General features: G+C 44.5%; 1 protein-coding gene across 1 annotated transcript; it reads left to right on the top strand.

The window, feature by feature from the left end:
• Positions 1-8,154: 8,154 nt before the first annotated feature.
• Positions 8,155-10,826, top strand: rpl23 (ribosomal protein L23). The gene is made up of 5 exons (XM_040191762.2): positions 8,155-8,343; positions 9,094-9,177; positions 9,789-9,917; positions 10,053-10,166; positions 10,696-10,826. Exons 1-5 carry the CDS (start codon positions 8,331-8,333, stop codon positions 10,776-10,778), a joined length of 423 nt encoding a protein of 140 aa, XP_040047696.1. The 5' UTR covers positions 8,155-8,330; the 3' UTR covers positions 10,779-10,826.
• The last annotated feature ends 7,050 nt before the right edge of the window (positions 10,827-17,876 follow it).

Genomic DNA, 17,876 nt, shown 5'->3' with positions numbered 1-17,876 from the left:
TGTTTTACTGGTCTATAAATTACACACGGTCACCACTTCACTAGTTTTGTTACAATTGTTGAAATGAAAGGTAGGTCTTCTGTGGACGGTGGTTCTATCTGATGGTGGTTCTATGTGATGGTGGTTCTATGTGATGGTGGTTCTATGTGACGGTGGTTCTATCTGATGGTGGTCCTATGTGATGGTGGTTCTATGTGACGGCGGTTCTGTCTGATGGTGGTTCTATGTGACGGTGGTTCTGTCTGATGGTGGTTCTATGTGACGGTGGTTCTATCTGATGGTGGTTCTATGTGACGGTGGTTCTGTCTGATGGTGGTTCTATGTGACGGTGGTTCTATCTGATGGTGGTTCTATGTGACAGTGGTTCTATGTGATGGTGGTTCTATCTGATGATGGTTCTATGTGACGGTGGTTCTATGTGACGGTGGTTCTATCTGATGGTGGTTCTATATGATGGTGGTTCTATCTGACGGTGGTTCTATCTGATGGTGGTTCTATCTGATGGTGGTTCTATGTGATGGTGGTTCTATGTGATGGTGGTTCTATGTGACGGTGGTTCTATCTGATGGTGGTCCTATGTGATGGTGGTTCTATGTGACGGCGGTTCTGTCTGATGGTGGTTCTATGTGACGGTGGTTCTGTCTGATGGTGGTTCTATGTGACGGTGGTTCTATCTGATGGTGGTTCTATGTGACGGTGGTTCTGTCTGATGGTGGTTCTATGTGACGGTGGTTCTATCTGATGGTGGTTCTATGTGACAGTGGTTCTATGTGATGGTGGTTCTATCTGATGATGGTTCTATGTGACGGTGGTTCTATGTGACGGTGGTTCTATCTGATGGTGGTTCTATGTGATGGTGGTTCTATCTGACGGTGGTTCTATCTGATGGTGGTTCTATCTGATGGTGGTTCTATGTGACGGTGGTTCTATCTGATGGTGGTCCTATGTGATGGTGGTTCGTTGTGACGGCGGTTCTGTCTGATGGTGGTTCTATGTGATGGTGGTTCTATGTGACGGTGGTTCTATGTGATGGTGGTTCTATGTGACAGTGGTTCTATGTGATGGTGGTTCTATGTGACGGTGGTTCTATGTGACGGTGGTTCTATGTGATGGTGGTCCTGCCGTACACCTGCTTACTACTCACAATTATTTGCATCATTTCTGTCGTATGAACTGAATGTATTGTTCATCTTCTACATTGTTCTGTCTCTACACATGACATCATTGTAGTCTGTCCATCAGGAGACGGATCCTCCTCTGACGTTCTCACTAAGGTTTCTTCCCTTTTTTCCCCATGGAAGGGTTTTTTTCATGTTTTTCCTGTGTCGATGTCGCATGTGTACAGACTGTAAAGCACTCGGAGGCAAATTTGTAATTTGCGATTTTGGGTTATACAAAATAAAATGAATTGAATTGAATGTGAATTGAATGCCAAGAAAAGAGAGACTCCAAAAGCAGAAGGACGTGGAAAATATCCTAAAATGTGCACGTGCCTGTAACCAAGTGTCATTCCCAAAGTTCCTTGGTTTGGGTACCGATTATCCCCTCGTGTGAAGAATAAGAATAAGGCTTGACAGACGTAGCAACAGGAATTAGGGGGTATGGGGCTTAGGTTAGTTATTGGATTGAGTTGTAAAGCAAGGTTAACATTGAAGGTAGCCAGCAGAAACAAAGTGTGCGATATAAAGGTCTACGGCGCTTAAAAGATATAGTTACTCTAAATAATGAAGTCATCCTGTGAACTTTTACAAAAACAAAATCTGTTTATTCAGTGTTAACCTCAACACTAGTTACAAATTCCCAAACATTTTGCTCACGTCTTGCATCTGCTAAACCTACATAGGACTGTCTGTTCCAAAGCTTTATTTGATGCTAAATGATCCCTTTCTATGGAAATGAGCCTCATTGCAGTGCAGACCTCCACAAGGTCGCTGCAACGACGCAAGAAGTTAACAGTACATGACAGTTAACGAAAGGTGTTACGGGCAAATGTGAGTCAATTAGCTGTAGACAGCTCAGTTATCGATAAATACTTAGGGAGCAGAGGCCACCAGAGGTCAGAAACTCCACCTGGACAGTTGTTCGCAGTAAAGGTTTTCAAGGGGCACCGACCGGGTAACCAGAGCCTAATTGAATCCATTCAGGTAACACAGTATCCTGAATACAATTTGCATCTTGCCCACCTCCCCGGTCCAATCTTAGTAACATTAGACTGAGTGGAACCATGAACACCCACAGTGAGCATGTCAACTTTTGAATTGAAATTTAAAACGACTGACCTGCAGTATGCATGCCATGGATGGGAATAGGGAAGTCGTTCACCAACAACCACTTCACCTTTCAAACCGCTTCTCCCCACTCAGCGACACACCCGCTGAGAAGCCCCCTCTGGTGATCGGTAGCCCCATTCTGAGGAACGTGAAGTGGAACCAGGGACCATAGTTGTGTACTGGGGCCAGAGTGGGCTACGTTGACTTAAACTGCTGGCTAATGCAGTGGCGGCTGGTTCATTGAGGGCAATGGGCCGCGTTACATTTGATCCCAAATAGTTCATTTGTTCCATTCAGTTGGTCTTTCCTCAACACACTGATTGGGTGTTTAGCCAACAAACTAGGTTCATCTCAATATATACATATTCTAATAGATTTTATATAAATATATTTATATTTTAATATTTATCCTTTAATATCATGTATGTATTATATACTTATATTGGATATTTATAATAATTATGGTAGCAATGTTCTAAATATTGTTTATTATATATCAAACGTATATGATACTGAATTATTTGAATAAGATGACCTTATTATGTTAAACTGTTGGAATATTAGCAGCAGAGTAATAATGCGTGTTTGAATCACACTGGAATGTTTACTGAAACTGATTGGCTGTCCCTACCAAAGAAAACCTCCACCAGCCGCCACTGGGCTAAGGATAAACCTAAATACAGTAAGATTGTAATACACGTTGCGGTAATGACTCCTGATTACGTTGCTGACAGGTTTTCAATGATCTTCAGGTGTGGGGACTGAGATGGCCATTCCAGAACGTTGTGCTTGTTCCTCTGCATGAATGCTTTGGTAGAATTTGAGCGGTGTTTAGGGTCGCTGTCTTGTTGAAGTATCCAGCCGCGGCGCAACTTCAACTTTGTCACTGATTCTTGAACATTGTTCGCAAGAATCTGCTGATACTGACTGGAATCCATGCGACCTTCAACTTTAACAAGATTGCCAGTACCTGCTCTGGCCGCACAGCCCCACGGCATGATGGAACCACCACCACATTCTACTGTGGGTAGCAAGTGCTTTTCTTAGAATGCTGTGTTCTTCTTCTGCCATGCATACCGCCCCTTGTTATGTCCAACTCAATTTTAGTTTCATCAGTCCACAGCACCTTATTCCAAAATGAAGCTGGCTTGTCCAAATGTGCTTCAGCATACCTCAAGCGACTTTGTGGCATGGGCGCAGAAAAGGCTTCTGCCGCATTGCTCTCCCATCCAGCATCTCCTTGTGCAAAGTGCGCTGAATAGTTGAACAGTGACACCATCTGCAGCAGGTTCATGTTGCAGGTCTTTGGAGCCGGTCTGTGGGTTGAGTTTGACTGTTCTCACCATCCTTCGCCTCGGCTTATCTGAGACTTTTCCTGGCCTTAACTAGAACTGTGCCTGTGGTCTTCCCTTTCCTCACTATGTTCCTCACAGTGGAAACTGACAGCTGAGATCTCTGAGCTAGCTTCTTGCATCCTTCCCCTAAACCGTGATGTTGAACAATCTTTGTTTTCGGGTCATTTGACAGTTGTTTCGAGGCTCCCGTGTTGCCAGTCTTCAGAGAAGATGCAAAGAGGAGAACAACTTGCAACTGGCCACCTTAAACACCCTTTCTCGTGATTGGCTTCACCTGTGTATGTAGGTCAAGGGTCAATGAGCTTACCATTCAAATGGTGTGTTCAAATCAATAAAACAACAAGGGTGTCCAAATGTATGCACCTGTGTTTGTCTGCTATATGATATATTTAATTGAAATTGCTGTTCCGAACAACCAGTGATACATAAAGGAAAATCTTGAAAATGATCAGGGGTGCCCAAACCTTTTCATAGCAACATGTCAACAACATATCAACATGTCATGTCATTTAGCTGACGCTTTTATCCAAAGCGACTTACAATAAGGGATATAAACTCAGAAGAGCAAGAAACAAGAAAGTGCCATTTCCTCAAATAAGCCAATTTACAATCTGCTATAGATAAGTGGTGTTATAAGTACAATGTAAGTGCTACTATTTGTTAGTCTGAAGATGTGACGGCTCTCTGTGGTCCTGATGTCATCAGAGACGTCCTTCCACCATTTCGGAGCAGGACAGCAAACAGTTAAAGATGTAGTTACCTCATGTGATTTCAATGTTTCCAAATAGCATTTGGCTCGATAGCGCCCCCTACACGTAAATTCTGCTACCTCCATTCCACCTCTGCAGCTCATCCAGAATGCAGCAGCTCCTCTGGTCTTTAACCTTCCTAAGTTCTCCCTCACTCCTCCGCTCTCTTCACTGGTACCGGTGGCTCATCCAGTTCTAAACATGGTGCTCAGGTACCATGCTGTGAATGGATGGGGTCCAGCTTACATCCAGGACCTGGTCCAACCCGACATCCCGACCCGCACTCTCCGCTCTGCATGTGATAAACTGCTTGTTCCTCCTCACTGAGAGCAAAACACTCGACTAGATCTCCACTCTCTGCTGTCCTGCTCCTAAATGGTGGAAGGAGGTCTCTGAAGACATCAGGACCACAGAGAGCCTTCACATCTTCAGACTAAAGACACTAAAACACTAACTGACTGTAGCACTTACAATGTACTTATAATGTGACTTATCAATAGTAAATTGGATTATTTGATGAAATTGCACTTTCTTGTTTCTTGTTCTTTTGAGTTTGTGTCCTTATGGTTGAAATGTTCTTATTGTAAGTCGCTTGTAATGTAATAATGGCACCTAACACCCTCCAGTAGGGCGTGGGTTTCAGCAGCAGAGAAATTCAGGCTTTTTGAGTCCATGGTTCCACCGCTTTGATGTAGCAAGCATCATTTTATAGGCCTTGGGTATGATTCCATTAATTGAACACAAGCCAAAGCATTTAAGCTAACAGGTGTATTTGGGAAGACCAATTTACACAGACATATGTATTATCCAGCCTTTCTCAGAGGACTCAGAGAGGCAGTGACATGGCAGGTGTTGTCCATCGCCACCACAGGAACACCTCCGGAGGCGGCCCAGCGGGAACGGGAGGGGTCGGGGCTGAGAGTCGAGGGGCTGGTACGGAACGTGATGCGCTGCGGCCCAGCGGGGTTGGGAGGTCGCTGCGGCAAATGTATTTAATAAAGGAGATGGAGTTGTGGTAAAAGCAACATCTCAGCTGAGGAGCCGCTGGTCTCAGCAACCAACAGGCCCCAGGTCAGTCCTTTGACCCCCATAGTGCCCGTCTGTCGCCTCCACCAGTGAACTCCAGAACAATGGTTCCTACAGGTATTTATAACAATGCTTATAGGTGTGAAAGTCAGTGTCCACACCTCTGGGAGTCTTCTGGTGAGTTCAATGTAACTCGGATTTCGAATGATCCTTAGTCAATATCAGTTGTTGTGCAAGTATTACATGCATGCATTCCAGTTGATTACATTACATCAAATACAATCATAACTGCATTGATATTATTTGATTACAGTTTCAATATTACAGTGGTTTTACAATATTGTCATTACTTGATTACACAGTTTCAGAATCATGGCGATATTCTGGTGTACACTATATGCATTTTTATTAATTTATGACCCGGGTCGTCAGTTTCTTTCTAATATCCTACAATGGCATTAAAGAATCAAGTAAAGAACCCCACTGAATAAGCATTGCGTTCCCGACACACTCATTGTGGTCAGATTTATAAGAAAAACTCTGAAGGGCTCAGGCAGCTTCATCAACGAGGACTTCCCTGAATCCATCCACCAAAGAAGAAAATAGCTACTCCCAGCAATGAAGGCAGCTCAAGAGAAAGGTGACATTGCATATTTGAGATACGATAAACTTATTGTCCATCCACTTACCCTAAAGCCACATCAACAACAACAAAGAAGCTCTCAATGTCTCCAACATTAGAATGTATAAGCACTTTATTAGATTTTGTTTTAATCTGTATTCATGATTATTTACATACACTACGGTCTACAAAAAATGAATGCGGAAAAGAATTAGGAGCAAATCAACTATTTCTAATTCAAAGATTTTCTTCCCAGTATTTCACAGGAAGATGTGTATGTGGAAAAATAATGGAATATTAGAAGTTTATAAAAGTTATCAACTTTGGTTTGAATGAGTGTTTCCCAATTTGTAGTTTCGCCAAGAAAAGCTCTCAAGTTTACTAACTAAGCATTTAAAGAAGCTTCTTCAGAAAAAAAAAACTGTCCAAAAAATATCATTCAACCCTGTTACTCGCTGTGCATATGAATACTGTAGAAATAATTATACCTATTCTATTAGATCTGCAAAAAATAAATATTGCAGTGTAACATTTCTTAGGTGTTCAAATACGTGGAAAGTGCTGCAAAGAGAAAAGACTACCGATGAGCTTCCTTCAGTTATTTTGGATGGTTACAATTCTCTTGACAAACGTTTGATGTCGCCCAAAGACTCAGGGGTCCATTCTTGGTCCATTGTTATTCCGAATTTATATTAATTGTCCCATGTGTCACAAAGCCTTTTTCCGATAATGTTTGCAGATGACACAACCCTAGTTCCCTCAAATTTCAATTCATTGATTATGGAAGCCAGTGCTGAATTATCTGTCTATGCTACATGGTTGAAATTAAATAAGTGTCTTTGAATATCCAAAAGTCTAATTGTGATTCAGTGGCAAAAAGTGGATTTAACAAATTTTAAAATGGAATCCCTTGAGATGCCTCAAGTGTCATCAACAACAGTTTTAGGAACTATAATTGATGAAAGCTTAAGCTGGATGGAACATATTGACTGTCAGTTGAAAAATAAACAAATCAATTGGAATCATAAGGAGGATTAAAGCGCGTGACACAATTCCAAAGCGTCACCCAAGTGTTTTTCTAGCCATGCTCAGCAACTACCCTATGCTGTCAAAGATGGTGTCTGCTTCTCCCTCAACTCTGCTCCAGGCCCACCAACATATAGTGGCTGCCCGCCTCACCTGTAGGGGGCACACTTTGCTTTTAAACCCAAAATAGTCATTTAAAGAAGACATATTATGAAAATTCCACATTCAGCACACAAAGAGCCATATCAACTTGTGGCTCCTTTAAATACATTGACATTAACTGAATGTGGCTCCTACATGTGTTTATACATACATACATATATATGTTTGTATATGTATGCATGTGTATACTGAACAAATGCTGGGTAAAAGAAGAAAAGAGGCTAAAATATCAACACTTAATCGTGTATAGCCTTATTCAGCCCCATTTCAGAAACCTGTGTTAGGTGCAGAGGCAGTTCAGGTCATAACTGGAGGATCAGCCACTACAGATGCATGACTGGATGAAGAGCCAGAGAGTTTACAATACCCTCGTGTGAATGCTCCAGTACTTGTTGTTGTTGTTGTTGTTGTTGTTACAGGGCAGTGTTGGGGGGCTCCTCCTGCAATCCACTGGCATCACAGTTTTGAGCTTGCAAGTCCTATTTTTTTACGTTGTTATGGTGACGTAGCATATATAAACATATCACTTTAACACAACTGATATTCAGATGGATTATTATGGCAGTATATCATTCTTCACTACTATGAAGATGCATAGACCACTTAACAGTAAATAACAACCTATTATGAATGACACAGTATAACATGATTATTAACAAATAGGAGTAGGTGATATGGGCCGATGGACGTGGTTGCATGTGAATAAGTGGAGTACGGGCACATGTGGAGGGACATTGTGTAAATAGTATGTGTGGACTGAATCAAGGGCTAGTAAGAGTGGGTCTTTTCCAGAAAAAAACTTAAATAAGAGGTTGGAGTAACAGATTATTCGTTAAAGTCCCCTTAAAAGGAGAAACAAAAGAATCTGTAATCAGTTTTCTCCGCGTTGCTGGACTTTACATATTAAGTTAAATCGCATGTCTCCAAATGACTCGAGTGCAGCGATTCAGCGCTGTTGCGTCGAGCCTGCTGCAATTTGAGTTGAAGAAGAAGAAGAAGCCCCGCCCCCTACAGCACGCTGGTGAATGCGGTCCGTCTCGGCGCATGACCCGGATGGAGTTCTGCGCAACTTTATATCCCACAATTCCTTTCTGCGTCTTCCTCTTTCCCTACTGCAGCCATGTCTAAGAGAGGTACGAAACCCACCCCGTCAAATCCACTTCCATCTGCTGTCTTATTCTTGCTTCCAGCCCTTATAAATACGTTAGTTTGTGCTAGATTAAGAATTATTACACACTTGCGTGATTAGTTTGAAAGTAATGCTAACAGTCTCCGACTTAAGAATGTAGCATTCTCCCCGGCTAGCTGGCTGCAGCTAAGTGTCGTAGACATGAAGCATGCCGCGCTAAAGCGCGTAGAAGGGGCGAGAAGGAGCCGTTTGTGGTGATCTTCAGACTTCTTAGTCTTGCAATGTTGTCTCGTTGAACAATGTCAAACGCCAAGTATCCGCTTAGTTACCGGTAGCTAGTGCTATCTTCTATGGCTAACGTTAGCTGGTGCTATCCTACATCGCTAACGCCAGGCTGAGCCGGTCTCGTTGCATCGTGTTACCGGGGAGTGATTCGCAATCCGCGGTGTCTGAACTTATGTTGTTCAGTTTTTACAGTAACGTTCAGAGTAACCATTGCTTTTAACGCCGTTATGTGACGTGGAGGAAGCAGCCGGGACGCGGCGTGTGGCCTTCTGTCATCCGGTTGCTCTTAAAGGCTGAACGAGGCGGGTTCAGCTAATGGCTTGTTAGTGCCCACCTGCCAAAGCCTTCCAAGTCGTAGCCGCCCGGTGGGACTTGTTTTGGGGACTGACTGGCCGCCCGTACCGGGCAAATCCTTAAACCCCAAATGCTCCGTGTGACAGCTGATTTGAATTGTGTTGCCGTCCCACAGGACGTGGTGGTTCATCCGGAGCCAAGTTCCGCATCTCGCTGGGTCTCCCAGTAGGAGCGGTCATCAACTGCGCCGACAACACAGGTACGCCCCGCTCACCTGTTCATGCCACGCCCCTAATGACCCGACAGCCGCTGGACACGCGTGTCCGTTCTGTCACATGCTCGACGGGTTGAATGTGAGTTGTGAAGGAGCAGGCGGTTGATTTAACTTTAGATTGGCCACATGTAACTGTTCCCCTTCAAAAAGCACTTGCTGAGTCTGCTCGGTGTCTGGGTGAGTTGTCGTAGAAGGGAATATGAACGTGGTCGCTGTGGGTGAGATGGCAGTGATCCTCTGTGACTGACTAGTCTCAATCAGTGGCCACACAAAGTCACGGTTTGCTCCCCGCAGCAATGCAACCGTTTGCACATGAATCCATCAGTATGTAATTAAGAGAACACGATGCCTGCCAACGCTACGTTTGAATATGTAGTAATTGAAACACTGAAGCTATCCAAATACGGTTTGTGTGCATTATGTTCATGTTATTTATTTTATTAATCAGCGTGTTCTATTGTGACGTGTGTGTAGAAATGTGTAACGGTGCTGTACTGTGACAATGCTGAGGCCACATCGCCCATTCGTTTCTAAAATGCCATAATTCTGCATAGCTGATGCATCTGTTTCATGGGTGTCCTTCCTCCGTCCCCCAGGTGCCAAGAACCTGTACATCATCTCTGTGAAGGGCATCAAGGGGCGTCTGAACCGTCTGCCCGCTGCAGGAGTGGGTGACATGGTCATGGCCACAGTCAAGAAAGGCAAGCCAGAACTCAGGAAGAAGGGTGAGTGGGAACCACTGGTCTGTTGTACTGGGCAGCTTATTAGTACATATATATTGATGTGTTGGTTTAAGTTGTAATGAAATGCTTGTTTTCTGCGGTCAGACTGATCACTTGTTACGTTCCCGTTGCCCACAGTGCATCCTGCGGTGGTGATTCGGCAGCGGAAGTCGTACCGGCGAAAAGATGGCGTGTTTCTCTACTTTGAAGACAATGCAGGTGTCATAGTAAACAACAAGGGAGAAATGAAAGGTGAGTTTGCTGTGATTCTGCTTTAGACCATTCGCATGCGTTAGAGAGAAAGCACACCGTCCTGTCTTTTACTGCTCTTCTGAGCGGAAGCTGTGTTTGTAGCAAAGCCCACGTGGGCTCTAATGTTCGAAGGAGAGCTGAAATCTTGATGTAGAAACATGGAACCTGAAGGCAACATCGGGCAGAGTCCTCAAATGTGTGACAAATGTGTTAATGCTTATTTTACATTCAGCATAAGATACGTTTAACTCTTGTATATTAACATTCAATGGGTTTTATGCTGCTCCACGTAAACACAATGGACCTGTCTGGGGGGAAGGAATGTTCCATTTTGGGGTTTTATAGATGGGTTAAAAAATATACAAATATTTTCCCTAAAATCCCAAACATACCAGAAGGTCCAATGTTGTGGTCAGCCTCATTCGGACTAGTTTGGTAATGACATCTTGACCCTCATCACTGTTCCTTCATATGTAGAACGGAGGCCGACTGTAGGAGCCACAATAACTCTGCCTCTCTGTATCTGCAGGCTCGGCCATCACGGGCCCTGTGGCGAAAGAGTGCGCCGACCTTTGGCCCAGAATTGCCTCCAACGCTGGTAGCATAGCCTGAGCTGGATCCTGCACCTGTTCGTTTTCAATAAAAACTGTTGGTAATCCAGCCAATTGTCTCAAGAGTTCTTATTTCCCTTTGCAATCATGTGGAAACACATTTAAGTCTTTCTGGCTTAAATGTGTCATCTGTGGCTTCAGTGCAGGTGGAAGAAACTCACTACTACTGCAGACTGAACAGCTTTTATAAGATGCTGAGGGAAAACGTGTATTGTCCCAACACAGTCATGTTATCTACTGGTAAGTAGGGATCCAACTATATTACTGTGGATGAGTTACTACTCAACAGAGGGAAGGGAGCTCACAGGAGGCCTGTAGACCGATAGACGCCAACTAGGCCAGATACGGAAAGACGGGAGTCGGATGGCAAAAGGTTCAGCACCAGATAGTGTAGAGACACCAGCTGCATGAGGACCAGACGGAGACCGTTTAGCATCAACAAGCAGATTCAGGGAGCAAGTGAAGGACGAGAAGAACCGTTAGTTGGTTTAAAGAGGGCTTCACTCAATCAATGGTCATAAACGTATGAACTAATGTGCTGGATCACCTCGTTAGTCTCTCTGCAAAGCTGTTTACCAGTGTTGGTGAAATCTCAACACCTCTCCTGTTACTGAAGGTCTGAGGACGCGTGGGTCCTCAGTGAGCTGGAGAATACTCCCAAAATAGTCATGAATTCATCCACAACCAAGAGCATGTGCCGTTGAACAATAAGATCTTATGGATCTACACAGCGCACGCAGCAACAAACCACTGAGGATCGTAACCCTGAGCAGAAGGTGTGTTCACTCCTTCGACCCGACCTGCCGCTGGTCAGCGTAACCGGACATGAACAAACCCACTGAGGAGCCTCTTTAACCAACCACAGGCTGTTGCACCGCAGCAGAATAAAGACATCCAGGATAAGTGAAAAGGCGCCGCTGGACTTTGTGTGGTCTCCATGGTTTGCTGAGCAGGGGAACCGAGTCAATCCAGGTGCACACAGCTGGGATAAGTGCACGCTCACCGCGCTGTCCGTCACACGTTTACTCATTCAGACATGGAGAAGACGCTGAGCACCAACTCATCATGGAACCTTATTGCTTTTAATGATTGTTTTATGTGCTGGTTTCACTGTAAAGTGTCTAAGTAGCCTACAGCGTAAAGCACTATATAAATAAAAGTATTATGTAGCTTACTTTACCTTAAAAGAGGGAATTAATCTTCCTCTGAAAATTGACCCTAAAGACTCAAACCCTTGTTCACAATGCGAGAATGTTTTACAACCAATGTACAAATCTCTGCAAGCTGTCTAATTCTAAATATCTTTAGCAGTTAGCCTGCAGCTAACCGCTAATAATCGCCATGGTTACTTGGCTGAGTTTAATTCAACCTGCTTCCGTGCAGGTTGAATCCAAGCTAAATTCCTCCAGGATAACTTTAACGTCCCGGTTTAGTCCCTTATCCTGGTTAGCCCCCCGGTCTAAATGACCACAGACCAACAGTTGTATCATTTACTACTAGCTGTGTGTACATGTACGTTGTGTTACTCAGAAGCAGCAGATCCTGACTTCTGATGCTGGAAGGAACAGAATCCACTAATTGAACTTGCTGACAACAGTCGGCCCCCCTGCGCCCCCCCTGGCGGGGGCCTCCGTGGGCCGGGGCAGCTTCTGGCAGGAGGCCTGGGGGTCCCCTCGTCGACAGGCTGTTTCCTCTGGAGTGAAAGCAACACGTGTGTCTTTGTGGGTAATGGACACGTTACACATACAAGCGATGTTTCTCTGTAATAACACATCTATAACTCACTGTTCATCAGCACGCGTCAGATTGGGAGGATTCCTTCCTTTGGCAGCTACCTGCCAAACAATTAGCAAAGGCGGTCAGCGGGAGGACAGGAACCAGAGGTCATGTGACGCCGGACCCAGCCGGTGAGAGGGAGAAAAACGCTGATGCAAACAAGCGAACCATCTGTCCAGCAGAAACTACCATTCAGACCCAACCACCACCGAGCAGGACCACTGGGAGCACATGTACGAGCTGAGAACCAATACTTCGGCTTTCCATTTTCTTCTGCAAAAGGAAATCCATAATGCAAGTTATCATTATATCCGACACACACACACACACACACACACACACACAGAAGCCCATGTCAGACTGTAATCACCGCGTGTGACATAACGGGGCCGTGTAAGCAGCTGAGGCTGCGACGTAACCTGCAGGACCAGCGCACGCACCACGGCGGGCGTCTGGCGCCGAGCACCGGCCACGAGGGGAAGTGTGTGTGTGTGTGTGTGTGTGTGTGTGTGTGTGTGTGTCACTCAACGTGGCCATGTGCTGCCACGCTGAGCTGGAACCAACTTAGAGAGCTGCATTCCAAAGCCTTCGGGTCCTATTACTCAGGTTGTCTCCACGCCGTCTCCAAAACCATGTAAACCAGCAGTTTGCATCTCAGTCAACTTAAATGTGCTGTGTGCAGGATGAAAAGCATCAAGCTGCGTGTCCACGGCGTGCTGCTCTGCTTCATGTTTATGTGTATCTACTCGTTTGCTTCCTCCGATCATGAAACCAGGTCGTCCTCCTACAGAGAGCGGGTCCCCCTCTGTTCCCTGTCGCATTGTTTTAGTCCCTGGTCCTGGCGGAGGACGGAGTCTCACCAGTCCTACAGACAGTGGTTGGGCGCGTAGGTGGGGTTGGCGCAGTAAACCTCTCTGTTGGCCTCGCAGCGGCATCGCTCGCACCTCGACAGCTGCAACACAGCGAGGATTCAACGTCAAGACGCTGGGGAGGACAGTCATGTGATCATATGTCTTTGTACACCTGAGCAGGTCCAAACAGGTTTGGGCATTTTACTGTAACATGTTGGCAAACTATTTATTATCCATTTATAATCCAGAGCAAGGCGGTTTTACTTGTTGCACATTTCACCAACAACGTGCATAATCATTATTGTTACATTGCAGGTCTGAAATCCACTGTCCTGTAAGTGAAGCGTGGACACATGAACACGTGAAGCTGTTCTACACATGTAGAACGTGTCCCCAGATCACACATAACTAACGCGACGCTTTGCACCACGAGCACAGAAACACGAGATACAAAGTTCCACCTGTTCTCACCCTGAACTGCTCGACGGGTCGGTACGTTCTGCAGACGCAGACCCGGGCCATGGCCTCGCACACGGGACACATCCCTTATACCTGGTGCGCGTGCACCGCCCGTGGATGCGCGCACATTTGGGTTGGACGCACACGGGTCCGGAACATGCGCGTCAGGCCGCGCGGTGACCGCAGCGCTTCATTCATGCGCACGCTATTTACAACCTCTGAACAAATGTGACTGGTAGTAGTAGTAGCGTGGACAATAATGACACTGCAATACACAATATTCAAATAGTATTTATGTTATTTTGTTTAACCCAAAGTCGCTAACCCCTCATTCGCCTCTGAGGGCTTTACAGTCTGTAGACATCCGCTGTCCCCAAAGCCACAAGACAAAGTAAGAAGGCTTGGAGGGGACAGGAGGATCCCTTTATCAGAGAATGGACGTCATGTGGACCGAACACAAAAGATGTACTGAAATGAGTAGATTATGATTTAGTGGATTGTTCCATTAGAACGCCGTGTGACCTCCCAGCAGAGACGCCCGGTGTCTCAACCAGACGGAGACGCAGACATCGGAGAAGCCTTGATGCGTGTCTCATGTGTGTGTCATCATTTCACACCCGGACACCAGAGACGGCGTGTCTATGGCGTTATATTTGTGCCACAATCCTGAGCGCGTAATTGTAAGTTTTGAGCACAGAGAACTATATTTTAGCAAAGAAAAACATTCCGTGCGCGCAGTTTACTGAGGTGCCCTCTCCACAAACTGGTTTTCTGCGCGCAGGCAGCGGTTGCTGCGCTCGCTCGACGGTTCACTCACGCGCTCGCTCGAACTGCAGCAGCGTTACATTTGTGCCACAAAACCAACCAATCAGAGAATTAAAGAAGGTCCATTGTGATTGGCTGTTGGTCTCCAATCACAACGCTAGTAGAACTACCTACAGCATCGCGGAAGCTCAGCGAGTTGTTGAAGTTTGCAGCATTTGTGCTAAATGCTAATGGCCTGGATTAAAACACGTGCTGTTCTCATCATTTGCTTCGGTCATGTCTGATGGTGGCTAGTCGGACTTCTAATATCACTCGTTTTCGTCTTCTTTAGGAAGCGTTGTGATTGGAGACCAACAGCCAATCACAATGGACCTTCTTTAATTCTCTGATTGGTTGGTTTTGTGGCACAAATGTAACGCTGCTGCAAGTCGAGCGAGCGCGTGAGTGAACCGTCGAGCGAGCGCAGCAACGGCTGCCTGCGCGCAGAAAACCAGTTTGTGTCGAGGGCACCTGAGTAAACTGCGCGCACGGAATGTTTTTCTTTGCTAAAATATAGTTCTCTGTGCTCAAAACTTAAAATTACGCGCTCAGGATTGTGGCACAAATATAACGCCATACGTGTCCACCATGGCGCCCTGTGATGGACGCGAGAAGGCCTGGAGAAGCCAAGGAGAACGTGTGCTGCCTGCAGCATGGTTCAGCATGACCGGTCTGCTGGTGGTCACTGATGCTCCCAATTCATGTGGCAAGAACCTGGAGGATGAAGGAATTAATACCAATGGCCCTCACGATAGAACACCTGTGGGACATTATGTTTCAGTCAATCAGACGCCGCCAGGTGGCTCCTCAGACTTTACAGGAGTTCCCTGATGCCCACGCAAGGCTTGTGTGGGCCACACAAGATATTGAGAAGTTGCAGAAATTAAATTTTGGCAAAATGGACGAGCCTGCCACACCATTGTTCCACAATTTTGGGTGTCTTTAAAATGAAGCACTCTAAAACTAAAACTTGTATGTCCATTAAAAGACGTGGCATCCAGACATTGAACTGTCCATATAAGCAAAGATATTGTTGTGGAATATTTCAATTAAAGCTCGGTAGAAGAGAATGATTTGTCTGATAAAACAGAGTCTTGATGAATGATCAAAGTTGCAAAAAGTCCATTTATTGCTTGCAAGCAGGAGGTCAAATACACAGGCACGTATCACGGTGCTCTGTGGAAATGACGTCTCCGAGCAGTAAAGACGCTGAGTTTTTATACACATGTGAAGAACATTCTCCGTGCCAGCTACGAGAAGCTGCAAAGCAGGTTGAGATAAGAACCCAGGTGAAGCTGAGGGCAGCACACACACACACACACACACACACACACACACACACACACACACACACACACACAAGATCCTCCTCAGTGGCCGCTGCAAATCATAATTAATTGACATGAAAGTAAAACTTGGATCCAGAACTTTCGTACAGAATAAGATATGAACCAAGGCCATGAACAAAAGCCTTTTCTTTTGAAGCTTCTATGAGATCGAGTCGACCGTCCTCCCTTCTCAGGACACAGATGCAAACTAACATTTTGTATCATGCTGCTCTTTGCACATCAGGGTCAAATACAGGACACTTGAGACACGGCTTTAGCACAAAACAATGTTATAACATATTTTTACCATTACATTATCCAACCATTTTTCACATTGACATCAGATGTGTTTCTTTGATTCTTGTGCATCAGCAGACATCGGACGAGGCACGGCTGAGGGCAAGGCAAGGCCATTTTCTGTATAACACATTTGTATAACACATTTCAACAATGTAATGTAATTTAAGAATGTCTTTAAGAATTCCGACTTGCAGAAGCGGTCAATTAAAGGCAGCAGCAAACAGAAAACTCTCAGGGACTCAGCAGACCTGCAGCTTTCTGGGACTTTGTTCCAGATACGTGGAGCAGAAAAACTGAACGCTGCTTCTCCACGTTTAGTTCTGACTCTGGGAACAGAAAGTAGACCCGTACCAGACGACCGGAGGGTTCGTGGAGGTCCATAAGGTATCAGCAGATCAGAAATGTACTAAACCATTCAGTGCTTTAAGTAAATTCTTTGTTTGACAGGAAGCCAGTGTAAAGACCTGAGAACTGGAGTCATGTGATCACCTTTCCTGGTCCTGGTGAGGACTCAAGCTGCAGCCTTCTGGATCAGCTGGGGCTTACTGATTGACTTTTTACAGAGACATGTAAACACACTGTTACAGCAGTCGAGTCTTTTCCAAATCTGGCTGAGACATAAGTCCTCTAATCCTTCATATATTCTTTAGGTGATAGTAGGCTAATTTTGTAACTGTCTTGATATGACTGTTCGGGTCATAATTACACTTAGATTTCTAGCTTGGTTTGTGATTGACTTTCAATCGTTCATCCTTGTTACCAAAAACAATTCTGTTTTATCTTTGTTTAATTGAAGAAAGTTTTGACACATCCATTTGTTGATTTGTTCAATGCGTTTACCCAGACCCAGTATTGGATTGTTGTCTCCTGGTGATATAGTTATATAGATTTGTGTGTCATCTGCATAACTGTGATAACACACTTTGTTGTTTCCCATTATCTGAGCCAATGGAAGCATGTAGATGTCGGCATTATGAAATAAAAGAGTCTGGAAATGAAAAACGGCATTATGAAATAAAAGACTGTGTAAATGAAAAGTGGCAGTATGAAATAAAAGACTCTGGAAATTAAAAGTGGCATTATGAAATAAAAGACTCTGGAAATGAAAAGTGACATTATGAAATAAAAGAGTCTGGAAATGAAAAACGGCATTATGAAATAAAAGACTGTGTAAATGAAAAGTGGCAGTATGAAATAAAAGACTCTGGAAATTAAAAGTGGCATTATGAAATAAAAGACTCTGGAAATGAAAAGTGGCATTATGAAATAAAAGTACCATGAAATAATTAAATGTATTTAATATTTATGTATTTATTGCCTCATTTATTTATTTCATGATGTATTTCAAATGCATATTTCATGTATTTACGTATTTATTCATTTATTTAATTTTGACTAAAACGGCATTCCATAGATGTTGAACAGAAGGGGCCCCAGTATTCTTCTTTCAAGTAGGATTCAAACCAGTTAAGTCCTGTGCCAGAGAGTCCCACCCAGTTAATTAGTTTATCTTGTAGTATGTGATGGTCGACCGTGTCAAATGCTGCGCTGAGATCCAGTAATATTAAGACTGAAATTTTG

This window comes from Gasterosteus aculeatus, chromosome 11, assembly GCF_964276395.1.
Source record: "Gasterosteus aculeatus chromosome 11, fGasAcu3.hap1.1, whole genome shotgun sequence".
Classification (NCBI taxonomy): Eukaryota; Metazoa; Chordata; class Actinopteri; order Perciformes; family Gasterosteidae; genus Gasterosteus; species Gasterosteus aculeatus.
Note: the sequence above shows the minus strand (reverse complement) of the source record. Positions and strands in the feature narration are given on the sequence as shown.